At 43.0% G+C, this 13,213-nt stretch overlaps 2 protein-coding genes across 2 annotated transcripts in view; both read right to left on the bottom strand.

Moving 5' to 3' along the window:
* LOC103360113 (uncharacterized) overlaps window positions 1–8,217 on the bottom strand; it is a 28,578-nt gene extending 20,361 nt beyond the window's left edge. The window contains exons 1-5 of the mRNA XM_008285773.1: window positions 7,954–8,217; window positions 5,687–5,783; window positions 5,491–5,590; window positions 5,159–5,408; window positions 2,958–4,169 (exon numbers count right to left, since the gene is read on the bottom strand). Of these exons, the coding sequence (XP_008283995.1) occupies window positions 2,958–4,169; window positions 5,159–5,408; window positions 5,491–5,590; window positions 5,687–5,783; window positions 7,954–8,217 (1,923 nt within the window). The remainder of the gene's footprint in view (window positions 1–2,957; window positions 4,170–5,158; window positions 5,409–5,490; window positions 5,591–5,686; window positions 5,784–7,953) is intronic.
* An 893-nt stretch (window positions 8,218–9,110) lies between these two features.
* LOC103360112 (uncharacterized) overlaps window positions 9,111–13,213 on the bottom strand; it is a 5,966-nt gene continuing 1,863 nt past the window's right edge. Inside the window, exons 4-6 of the mRNA XM_008285772.1 lie at window positions 12,081–12,682; window positions 11,395–11,692; window positions 9,111–10,417 (exon numbers count right to left, since the gene is read on the bottom strand). Of these exons, the coding sequence (XP_008283994.1) occupies window positions 9,638–10,417; window positions 11,395–11,692; window positions 12,081–12,682 (1,680 nt within the window). The 3' untranslated portion in view covers window positions 9,111–9,637. The remainder of the gene's footprint in view (window positions 10,418–11,394; window positions 11,693–12,080; window positions 12,683–13,213) is intronic.

Raw genomic sequence — 13,213 nt, 5'->3', positions numbered from 1 at the left:
ACTCCAGTCTCTCCTCCGGGTCCTCCGGTAACTTGAACCGCTTCGCATGTCGACGGAGCGAATCGCAACCGACGACGGAGCACATGTCCGGGTTTTTAACCTCCGAGTCTTGAGGTGGTCGGATGAATGTTGGAGTTCATGAGGACCCTCACATCAACAACATCAACAACAACAACAAGCAGGAGCGAACCGCTGCTTCTTCTTCCTCCTATTCCAGGTTCACTGGAGGTCAAGCAGGTGCATCACCGCCACCTAGTGGTCGGAGTGGGGACCAGCGCGTCCACCGTTAACAACAGTGGTGAGAAATTCCTTTTCAATTATTTGTGTAAGCAAGCAGTCACATGTTACATTTCTAAATCTAAGCCTCATTTCTACTTCCCTTTAAACTCTTTCTACCACTGCTTTTCAATATTTTTTTTTTTTATACAGGGCAAATTAACCACACAAGTCATCTCAGAGCATTTCACAGAATAATGTGAAGCCCTTACAAAATTATGGAGAGACAGAGTAGATTCCTATGGATTTAATTTATACAAGCACTTGGGGGAGAAAATCCATTAACCAGGAAGGAACCTCTGGTTGAACCATCTGCCTCAGCCGGTTGGAGTGAAGGGAAATAGGTGAGAGAGGTAGAAACTCGTAAACATATATAATAAATGAAATGAAAAATGAATGAATGAATGAAAAAAAATTACTTTCTTTATCCCAGAAGGGAAATTCAATTATATGATTTATATATTTTATATTATATATTTATATATTCAATTATATTCAAAATATATCTTGTATTGCTGCCTCCACTGCAGTAGAATGGATGTGAATTTAATCTTTGACATTTTATCTTAATAGAATCAGTGTCACTGCTCTGTCTTTTTTAGAAATATAAAGAACTAAAATCCCTTTTCAATTATTCTATTGTGTTTGAGGCTGCTTTCTATTAATGTGGACAAGTATGGTCAAGCTGTTCTGTGATGTGGTATCATGTGAAAGTTTAATGTGGAAGTCAAACATATGGACAACAGGCCTGTTTCACACAAGATACTCTGACGTGCCACATCAGGAAAACAATAAATAAAGTAGCTGCTTCAGCTTCAGTCTCGCTGTCGCAGCTTACGGACACACATACAGGTGGAGTGTGAAACTCTAATTCAATACAGTCGTCAAGTTTATTCAATCTCCCACCGCAGTCTGTTAGTCGTCCATTCTGTGTGAGTGAGCCGAAAGAGAAACCAGTGTTCCTACACGGCCTTACAGAGGGAACAAGAGACAGTAAATCTGGCACATGCTGAACATAGAAATATCTACAATCTTTCTTCACGCTGATGGTAACACAATGCTTTCCCACTATAACATCATACACACTCATCTTATAATCCGTTTCTTATTTCTGTGCAAACAAGAACAATTCATCGTTAGACTCAACAGTACAGTATTGCATTAGGATGATATAAACACCTACGGGGGAAACCTGTTATTCCTCAATTACACTGCTGTATTGTTCTTTCTGTTATGTGGTTGTCGCACAACTACACAAATGCGTTTACAGCAAGTTGTTGAAACACACTTTCAACGTTTCTGATAACTCCACATAGGGCTGGGTGATTTCTATCTATAAAGTCGCCTTATTTGATATAATTGTTCATTATTGACAATTATTAAATGAGGTATTTTAATTAAGGCCAGGAGGAAAAAAAAAAGGTTTTTACCCACCTTATTTTGAATTTACCCACTTTTAACCCATTTATCAACGTACACAGGTAATAATTTTAACATTAACACAACTGTAAAAAACACAAACACATAAATAAATATAAATATTAAAATATATAAGTACTAAAAAAATGATCTCCCAATCATACATATAGAGTAAAAACGACAACACGGGGTGGAGTTGCTGCACCGTGGGGAGGTTAAGGTTCTGATTGGTTGGTTTGGACCAGGTGTCACCACATAGAGACTCTACATCGGCCACCACTGGCAAACCCACAGCAAATCTATCAGCCCTCGGAGCAGGTTGCAGGGGGTGATTAGATGGAGCTGGTGGGAGGACGGGGTGACGGGAGGCTCAGGTGGCTGCAGACTAACAAACCAGCCAAGAGAAAAGAGTTGGAAACGGGCTCCATTATCAAGGAATGACAGGATGTCTAGAGGTTCACTGAACTAAACTCTGCATTTCCGTTACGTTTTTTCAAGCCTCTTTACATTTAATGCATTAACAAACAATGATCATTGCTTCATCGCCCAGGCCTAATCACACGCACTGACCGGGTTAGCCAACACAAGACAAGCTGTAGTACAAGTGAACTGACGGCACTAAGATGCGAGACAGTTACGCTTCTCACCTTCTTATATAGTGTGTTGCATTATCCATCCATCCATTATCTATACACCGCTTAATCCTCACTAGGGTGGTGGGGGGCTGCAGTCTATCCCAGCTGAGTAAGGACAGGTCGCCAGTCTATCACAGGGCTACACTTAGAGACAGACAACCAAGCACACTCACATTCACACCTATGGACAATTTAGAATCACCAGTTAACCTCAACATGTTTCTGGACTGTGTGGGAGGAAGAGCCTGGAGAGAACCCACGCTGCACGGGGAGAACATGGAGACTCCACGCAGAAAGATCCCGGGTGTCCTCACCGGGATACGAACCGGCGACCTTCTAGCTGCGAGGCAACGGTGCTAACCACTGCTCCACCTTGCAGCCTGTGTTGCATTATCACGGCAGGAAAATAATTAAACATTTTCAACTCAAACCACACAGGCACTTAAAATCCTGCCAGCTTCATCTACTTTCACCAGCAGGATGAAACGGATGTAATAATGTCTTAGCAGTAAAAACAATGAAATCTGAAGTAAGCCCAGTTTAAAGATCACATGTCTAGTTCCTCATGTTTAGTATGTTATCTACTATTGTCTCTTCAACAGTGGTTTTAGCTCAGTGTCTCTCAGCTGTCTGATTCTTTCTTGGTCTTCCTCGACGCTTTCCTAAGTCAGAGTTTTTTGGTCGTCCTCTTGTTTTCCGTGTGGTCACTGTGACTTTCTCACTCCGCTCCTCGTCCTCCTCCACTGAGTCAACAGCTACGTCGCTCTCAGTCGGCTCATCCTCGCTGTCTTCATCACTGCAGCGCGTCCTCTTCAGTGCTTTCACTTTAGCGTTCTTCCTATTTGAACTTTGCGTCTCTGCTCCATGAACCGAGCTCTCTGCTGTGTTTCTCCTCGGTCGTCCTATTGGTCTCCCGGTGCTCCTCTTTTTGGGCACCTGTACCTTCTCCTCTTCTTTATCCTGCTCTTTCTCTTTATCGTTAACAGCTTTGTTTATTTTACTCTTGCTCTGCTCACGTCCGGAGCTCGACGTGTGGTACCGCTGGATGTGACTCTTCAAGCTCACGTTGTGGTTGAAGCATTTATCGCAGTGCTGACACTTGTAAGGCCTCTCCCCCGTGTGCAGGCGCATGTGGGACTTCAGGTGGCTCGGCTGGTTGAAGCCTCGTTGGCACACCGAGCACTTGTGCGGCTTCGCTCCGGTGTGCACGGCCAAGTGTCTCTGGAGGGAAAGAGGCCAAAGGAAGTCGATCCCGCAGATGTGGCACTTGAGCTGTTTGGGGCCTCTGTGATCTTCCAGGTGAAGCGTGCGCTCCTTGTTGGAGGCGAAGGTCTCTGAGCAGTCTGGACATTTATAGGGCTTCCCTTCAGTGAGGTGGGTCTGCTCATGAGTCATTTTGGCCACCTTGGTTTTGAACGTGACGTGGCAGTATTTGCACCGATGCTCGTAGCTTTCATCGTGGATTCTGCCGTGAGAATTCAGCGCGAGCTCGCTGACGCACCTCTTGCCGCAGATGTTGCAGGAGTAGGGCTTTACTTTGTGCTCGCAGGTGTGAGACCTTCGTTTATTGAAAAACTTCCCACAGTCCGTGCAGAGCTGACTGTGTTGGGGGAACAGGGACGGATAATCGTCTTCATATTCGCTCTCACTTTCCTCCTCGGAATCGCTCCGAACCTTCTTGGGCTCCGTCACCGGCTTCCAGTCCTCGTCTGACCCGGTGGCGCCTTCATCGCTTGACTCCTCTGTTTCATCTGCAGGCTCAGTCTGCTTATCAGTAACTTCAACAGCCTCAGAGACACTTGTGATGCTGCTGCTGCTATCGCCATCTATCGACACCGTCTGTAAAAAAAAATAAAAAATACAGGGACAACAACTTTTAAATCTGTATCACACACTTGATGTCCTGAAAGTCAAATAACTAAATGTAACAGGCAGTGACGTCTGGCTGTGGAGCTCTATGCTGGCTTCAAAGGATTAAGTGCAGAGTAATAATCTATAAAGAATATTTTATCAAGAACAATAATACTCTAAAAAGACCAATTATGTTACAAAGACGGTTTCGATATAAACATTTCTGCATCATCCAAAGGCTTTGTCCACATAATGCCGACGAGTAGCCTAATTCCTCTTGACGCGCCTGAGAATGGGGCCCATCAGCGTTTGTTAAGTGATGAAATGCTGAAATAATGGTGTCCAAACTGCTCTCTGTAGACGGCCCAGGTTCTGTGGCTGTGGTTCTTGGAATGACACAAGATGTAATAAACGTGTCCGGGTTTGGCGGTTGGAAGCACGCAGCAAGCTAGGTTGGTTTTCGTTGTGAGCGAACAAGACCAAAAAAAAAAAAAATGAAGTAGATTCTTTGATAACGGCTAAATGTAGCACTTTACCACAACAACACTGGTGAGTGGCATTTTATTAGTGATCCTTTATTTTCAACGCTATGCATAAAAAATAGGTTGTATTCTTTTTTTCCATTACATTGATATGAAATTGCATTTAGCGTGTAGGTTTTGCCATTTGTTGTGGCTCATGTACTACAGATCAGTCTCAGGTTCTACTGTATGTATCACAGAAGAATCAGATGCTGCTTATAGCTGGACAGTGTGTTGCGCCACCACTCAACTTTTCATGCCAGAGGCGCCACTGGTAACGGGTGATTTCTGGGTTTACTAGTTCACATGTACACTTTACAGGAGCAAGCAAAGAAATGCTCAAAGCAAAAGCACACAGACAAAACATTTAACGTTATAAATATCCTGTGACTTGTTGCAAAGCTTTGCTGGATGCACAATACAAGCAGGTACGGTTCAGTATGTCTGATCTTCTACCTCAGGTTTGACTTCTGCGCCTCCTGTCAGGGGTTTATCTTCAGCTGCTGGGACGCCAGCATTGACCAGACTCTTCCACTGGTTTCTGTAGTCGCACTCGAGGCACTGCTGGTTCAAGATGACGACGACCCCGCGGACAATCTTCTCCACGTTCACACTGGAGCCGCAGAAAGGGCACTTGCTGTCGAACAGCTGGAGGAGCTGGTTTTCGTTCACAACGTACTTCCCTTTCATCTGAAGAAGCGCGGCTCTGAAAAAGAAGATCAAAAATGCAATGCTTTGAAAAACAGGTTAATAGATCTAAAGCAAGCGTAACTGTTGGTGTCACTTACTTTTCCCGGATCATGTCGATGTTCACAACTTTTTGCAGCAACTGTCCGTAATCAGAGAAGGAGTCGGAGGTGTCACTTGGCGCTGGGCTTCCTGGATCAGCTGTAAATGGAAGATTATAAGTCACATAAAATGAAATATACTTGAGTAAATGTAGACTTGATGTTTATTAATGCATAAGAAAGGGAAGATCCTTACCTATTAAAGTGGATGATTTGTCCGAACAGGACGCCGGACTGTCACATGCTCTGAGTTGATCGTCCTGAGAAACACTCTCCGTAGTTTCTGCAGACTCCTACACAAAGAACAAAAACATTAATAGCTTGGAAACAAACAAACAAACAAACAAAATGGACATATAACACACCAAAATTGCTTTTTTTTTTTTTTTAAATAAATCAATTGTAGTGCATGCACCAACTAATTAAACTGTGTACTAGTGTGGAATCTGCACATTTATTCAAGAAATGTAATTAAATACAGATGTGAGGTATTTGTACTGAAGTATTTTCACCGTATGCAGCATCATATTTCTGTGGTCCTGCATCTCAGAGGGAAATATCACACTTTCTACTCCACTGTCTTTGTCTGACAGCTTCATCGTGCTCTTCCTTTCCACTGAAACACACATATCTTCACATGTATTGACATTAAATGCTTGTGCCAAACTTGATGGGTTGAGAAATTTGTACTGTGAACCACTTTGGTAGTTTCCTATTTACACATCCAGATTTGTGTAAACAAACAGCACAGAATGGAGACGGTTAGAGGAAGATTGTTGCTCCATTTGAAAGAAAGTCTGTTGGATTAGACGTGCACACGCAACCTTTTAGCTAAATTATCTTCAAATGTGTCGTCACTGAGCTAAAAACAGGGTCATAAAAAGCTGAGTTAGAGACATACGGCTCTCTCACACACACATATATATATAAACACACACACACACACACAGTATCTGAAGTGGATTAAATGAGCTCAACCTTGAACCTCCACAGCAGTAAAGTGCAAAATAAACATTAGTGCAGCGATCATATAATTATTAGAAGAAAAAATTATATTATGATTTTTTTCTTTTTCTTTTTTTAAAGCTACTTGATTTGTTACATTTTTTTTGAAAGTAAAACTTCAGTTTGGTGTTCTGTGCATTGTCACAAGGAGCATCGTATGGATACCGCTGTATAAACCACTGGAAGAGCAGTGTAGACGCTTGGTGCTGTATGATGTAACTTATAAACTGCAGCCTTTGCAATTTGCCATTTGCATAATATTCAAGTTTAACCCTGCAAAGCTTGAACCATAAAATAATTGTAAGAAAAATCTAATTAAAACAAAACAACCAGAGCGCTTATTGACAATTAAAAAATAATAAAAACAATGCTAATAATTAAATAGCAATTTTCATATGTGAGTTTTAATTGGTATCAGTTTTGCTACATCTGGCATTTCTGGTGCATGAATTATGATCTGTGGTGGATTCTGTGTCCACTGATTGTATGAATCAGGTTTTACAGGCAGAACAAAAAGTCATACTGATGATGCAGAGGTCTCAAAAACTCACACATCAAACATGATGCACTTCATGTTACAGGATTCAGCACTGATAGTAATCCAGAAACACATACAATATTAGCATTTTTTTTAAAAACGTCACAGCAACCATTTTCTGCAGAATGTGTCCTCCTACTTTCAATGTATTTGGTGCACTTTGCTTATACTAAGTACATACTTTTACTTCAGTACATTTTTGAATATTCACTTTGATTGGAGTATTGTCAACGTGTTGTATTAGTAGTTTTACTTGAGTAACCATAAACCAGTAAACATAATGAATGAGCCAATATGTACAGAGCTCAACAAATTTATTAGACCACCTGACTAATTAGTTAAGCACATCCAGCATCATTAAGTGCTTTAATTTGCACTCAGTTCTCGACGTTTCATCAGTTTTAACAGGAAAGAAATTAATTAAGCAGAACATTCAACCACTAAAACTCACTTTTCTGTTCAAGAATGCAAGTAAACAACTATAATTTGACATCTTCATCAAGAAATAATAATATGTTTTACTATTATTTCTTTTTTTTTCCAACAGTAAATTAGAAAATTCATGGATAATAATAATATTAATTAGATTTTTGCATTGAACATATCATTTGGGTTAAAGAGCTTCTTCATGCCGGTGTATTAACCATCACAGAAACATGAGAAATGATTTTAGGATTTAATAAACCTCACATTGGGTGGTGGGTCCAATAAATGTGTTAAACACTGGACATGAGAGTGAATTTGTGGTTCTGATGGGATGAAACCAGACATTTGGGTTTATGATGAATAAATATGTCAAATATAAACACCTGCTGCTCATGTATAAACTGAACGGTTTACCTCACAGTGATGCTGGTTCTGACCCGGTTCTGTGTCTGTGTCTGTTATTGTTGTGCAGAAAACAGAAGCTACTGTCTCACCTGAGCTTCTTCCGGTTCCGACTTGACACTCAGCGACGGGACAGAACCGGGCTTCAGCTGTTCGGTCGGACTCTTGTTCACGAAGCAGTCGTTGGTGAAGTGTTCGCTGCAGATGGTGATATCCGTCCAGGTGGATTCCTTCAGCCGCTGTCCGTTCACGTCCAGAACAAACTGGACCCACTCCAGTCTCTCCTCCGGGTCCTCCGGTAACTTGAACCGCTTCGCATGTCGACGGAGCGACTCGCAACCGACGACGGAGCACATGTCCGGGTTTGAGTTGAGGTTTTTTTCACCTCTCGGTGTTGGAATGAGGTGAATGAATGGTTACAGGTGCGAGGAAACGGGAGAAATGTGTCCCGGTGAGCTAACCGGAGCCATAGCTGCTGCTGCGGCGGTGACAGCGGCTGGAGGGGCGGGGCTCCACGGCGAGGGGCGAATGGTTTGATGACCGGCGTACACCGGGCGGAGATAAAGTCAGATTATACGCTCAGCTGTGTATAAAGTTCATGTTCTTTCTTTTTTTTTTTTTTTTAAATTAATTATATAGATTGCTTTTGTTTTGTTTTTTTAATTTATCAATGTATCTGTAGGGTTTGTATATCTATGTTTTGTTTTGTTTTTTTAAAGAAAAGGCAAAATTCACGACAGTTACTCAAATAACTAGAAACTTAATAAATAAAAAGTAATAATAAATAAAAATTTGCTAAATTATAATTTAGTGAAATAAGACGTTGCTTTTGAATTGTGGTTGAAAAGAATCATTTAAAAAAAACATTAAAAATGTTAATGTTTTTTTATATTTCTGTTGAAGCACAATTCAAAAGCAATGTCATGATTTTCATTAAATTTTTATTTATTATTACTACTTTTTTTCAGCTTATTTCAGTGACAGCTGTTTTCTTCCTTCTTTAATGAATACATTTGAGGACGACTGTACATACTGATGCATGTACACCTTCATTCTTCTCTCTTGTGTTTTACTAAATAATTTTCTTTTCTATGTCAAAAAAAAAAATCAAAATCACAGGCAGAAGATTCTATCACAGGACAGCAAGAACATTTTTTTTTTTTTTTAAAGTTTGCAGGAATTTTCCCTTTTCAAGCTTTAGGCATTAGAATTACCCATGAAGCATTTCTCACAATAATAAAGACACCTGTTCCGGAGACATCTTTCCTAGCTGCTGTAGTACTTTATTGCTGTTTGTGTTTGTCGCCAAACAGAAGCAGTTGAAACGATTTCCATCTCTGGCCACAAAATAATAAAACTCCCTCCTTAGCCCCTTCTCAGGAATAATCTCACACATATTATTCCAAACAGCGATCTGATAAGATGTACAGAAGAGCGAACCCACCTTGTAGGCAGCTGGCAACACGTGTGAATAATTTTCAAGCAGTTTATGCATCAAACATTATTGTACGTGACAGTAATATAAGGAATAAAATGCTATGAATCTACAGCAGGCGGGAGCACAGGCACTTAACATCACAATGGTGTATATGTTGAATTCCAGCCCGATGCCGTGATGCACACAGCTGTGAATATGTGTTCTGAAGCTTCTCAGGCTGTAATCAAAATACATGTTTTGTACCTCGTATTAGGGATTTTCTAGGAAATAAATGTCCTAATGTGGCTCTTCTTTGTACAGTAAAATAAACTCTTTGGCTATGTACACATTAACAGTCGTCACACCACCAGTTTGCTTCTCGGCCTCCCCCTGTGCTTCCCGAAGCTTTTGCCTTGGCGCCTCTTTTTCTTTCTGTCTGCCGGCTTAAAATCAGAGTCACTGTCAGAATGCTCCCCTCTCTTCATCACCTTCTTGCTCCTCTCCTCTTCCTCCGCCGCTGAACCAAAGGATGTGTCGCTCTCCGCCGGTTTGTCGTCGCTTTCTTCTTTCGTCTGAGCGTTTGAACTCTGACCTTCCACTTCGACTGACAGAGCCGCGCTTCCTGACCCGAAGCTCTTAGGACGTCCAATGGGTCGACCCGTGCTTCTCCTTTTCTTTTTAAAGCCGTGTACTCTCCCCGCCAGCGCCTCCTCTTCTGTGTCCTCATCTTCCTCGGCATTGTCAAGGCCAGAGTCCACGCTTCTGTTGCTCCCTTTGCCCTGAGCATCCCCAGCGTCACTCACCCTTTCCTTTGCCTTTTCTTTTGTCTGCTCGGATCCGGAGCTCGACGTGTGGTACCGCTGGATGTGACTCTTCAAGCTCACGTTGTGGTTGAAGCATTTATCGCAGTGCTGACACTTGTAAGGCCTCTNAGAGGAGCTCCGTCGCCGCAGGCTCCAGTCCGGCCCGAGTCCGGCCGCCAGAGGCGCTCCGTCGTCTCCGTGCTCCAGTCCGGCCGCCAGAGGGGCTCCGTCGCCGGCCCCAGTCCGGCCCCCGGAGGGCCTCCGTCGCCAGCTCCATTCCGGCCGCATGAGGGGCTCCGTCGCCGTCTCCCAGAGGGGCTCCGCCGTCACCGTGCTCTAGTCCGGCCCCCAGAGGGGCTCCGTCGCTGGCTCGCTGCAGTCCGGCCCCCAGGGGGGCTCCGTCGCCGTAGGTGAAATCAATCTTATAATTCTGATTTATTTCAGATTTTTAGTTCGGTGTGGTCAAATTTTAAACCTGTCGAGGCAGGCTTACATTCTCAGTTTGTTATAAGGATGATTTCAGTTTGGTCTAGACCAAATCAAAATTTTAATTCTGCATGGGCAGATTTAAAATGTACCAAGGCAGGACTACAATGTCATTATGATATTAGAAGGATTTTGATTTGGTTGAGGCAAAATCAAAATTTTAGTTCTGTCTGGGCAGATTTCAAATCTGCCTGGAGTTTAATTTGGACTGTATATATATAGATATATTGTGCTATATGATGTATCTTATAAACTGCAGCCTTTGAGATTTTCCAATTGCATATCTTCAAATTTAACTTGTTTAACAGCGCTAATATTAATCCAGAAACATAATGTATAATAGTTGTTGTTTTTTTTGTTTTTTTTTAACTCAGCAGCCATTTTTCTGCAGAATGTGTCCTACTTTCAATGCATTAGGTGCACTTTGCTTCATTACATTTTTAACTCTTACAGAAACATGATAAATGACAAACCTCACATTGGATGCAGGTCGAATAGACCTGTTGAGCCTGTATGTGGCAGTGTGTGGACTCTCACTGTATGGTGTGTTTACTTACTGATCAGACAGTCTGAGCTTATGGAGCTACTGAGGCAGCAGCAGCAGCAGCAGCACATTACGCACCTGCTGTCAGTACCAGCATCATCTGAGGCACCATGGAGGACACAACACGTGGATTAGTCGGGCTGCTCATTCACTTACACTGAACTTGATCTTTCTGAGTGTTACTGTTCATCTTATTTTATATTTGCACGTGTGTGAACTTGTGCTGCTGCTGTGTCTGATGTAAAGTGAGGATGTTCAGCTGGATGTATGGATGAAAACAAACCCCCAGCAGTCCTGACAGCCAGGACGCAGCTGTGGATGGAGGAGGTCGGAGGTCAACGCTCACCTCACACTGGTCTGGTTCTGGCTCCTCCGTCTGCGGACACACCGTCGGGACAGAACCGGGCTTCAGTTGAACCGTGCCGGTCAGATCCACAAAGCAGTCATCTTTGAAGTGTTCCCGACAGATCGTGATGTCGGTCCACGACGACTCCTTGAATCGCTGCTTGTTGACCGTGGCCAGGAACTGGACCCACTCCAGCCTCCTCTCCGGGTCCTCCGGTAACTTGAACCGCTGCGCACTGCGACGGAGCGAATCGCATCCGACCACGGAGCACATCCCGGGTCTGAGTCGTGTCCCTCTGGCTCTGACGCTGCTCGGGATCCTGTATGGATGTGAGCAGAGTCCGGGACCCCGACTCGGTTAGCTGTCAAACAGCGCGAAGCTAAATTAGCCAGCTGCTGTTGCTACGGTAGCGGCGGAGGCTGGATGGGCGGGGCTTAAGGAGAGGGTTCGATGGGTTTGTTGTCAGGCGTACACCGGTCAGCTGGTACAGATGAGTGGTGCAGTACAAAGATCAGACTGTAAATTAACAATATTGACGGACGGGTTTTATATAATTTAAATAAAAAAAATATCTTTTTTATTATTATTTTGTAAAGAATACCCTTTGAATACTCTTTATTTACAAACTGCCATCATTTTTTTGCGTGTGTGTGTGTTTTTGNTCTTCCAGGTGAAGCGTGCGCTCCTTGTTGGAGGCGAAGGTCTCTGAGCAGTCTGGACATTTATAGGGCTTCCCTTCAGTGAGGTGGGTCTGCTCATGAGTCATCTTGTCCACCTTGGTTTTGAACGTGACGTGACAGTATTTGCACCGATGCTCGTAGCTTTCATTGTGGATTCTGCCGTGAGAGTTTAAAGCAATCTCGCTGACGCACCTCTTGCCGCAGATATTGCAGGAATAAGGCTTTACTTTGTGCTCGCAGGTGTGAGACTTTCGTTTATTGAAAAACTTCCCACAGTCCGTGCACAGCTCGCTGTTTGGGGGGAGGATGGACGTGTAATCATCCGCCTCTTCTGCCCCTTCCTCTTTGGGTTTCTCATCAGGTTGCCCCTGAAGGACTTTAAGTGGGAACAGATCCTTTACTGGCTTCCAGTCCTCGTCTGAATCCACGTCACCGGGACCGCTCGATTCCTCCGTTTCATTCATGGGATCGCTCTCCTCATCGATAACTGCAACGATCTCAGGGACGCCTGTGATGCTGCTGTGGGTGTCGTCTGTCGGTGCTGCCTGTGATGGAAGAACAGGTCTGGGTAAATGTTTAACTCTCATTTAACCCTCTCAACCATCAACCACAAGCAGTCTGAGTGAGTGTGTGTGTGTGTGTGTGTGTGTGTGTGTGTGTGTGTGTGTTTTTAACTCCTGAAACATCTACACACACGGTCACATCTATGGAAAAAGCACAATCATGGCCACAAGCAGAGAGAACTCAGAAATGTCTTCTGTGCAGATAACAGTTATAATCCCACAAATTACATAAACAGCTAAAGTTGAACTTCTTTGATTACAAAAACTGACAAAACCTGGAATTAACTTGTACAATAAATTTCCAACTACGCACAAGAACACTGCAACCCCCACCCCCCAAAAAACAAACAGTGAATCTACTGTTATAATTAAGTATGATTCAAGCTATTATGTGTTTTGAGTCTGTATTTTTCCATGATTCCTATGGTTCTTATAATCAATTAAGATTCAAGTTATTATGTATTCTGAGTTTGTATTTTGTGCTGAGCTTATGTCCTTGAAGATAATGTGTCC

Source organism: Stegastes partitus, unplaced genomic scaffold, assembly GCF_000690725.1.
Source record: "Stegastes partitus isolate 25-593 unplaced genomic scaffold, Stegastes_partitus-1.0.2 Scaffold415, whole genome shotgun sequence".
Classification (NCBI taxonomy): domain Eukaryota; kingdom Metazoa; phylum Chordata; class Actinopteri; family Pomacentridae; genus Stegastes; species Stegastes partitus.
Note: the sequence above shows the minus strand (reverse complement) of the source record. Positions and strands in the feature narration are given on the sequence as shown.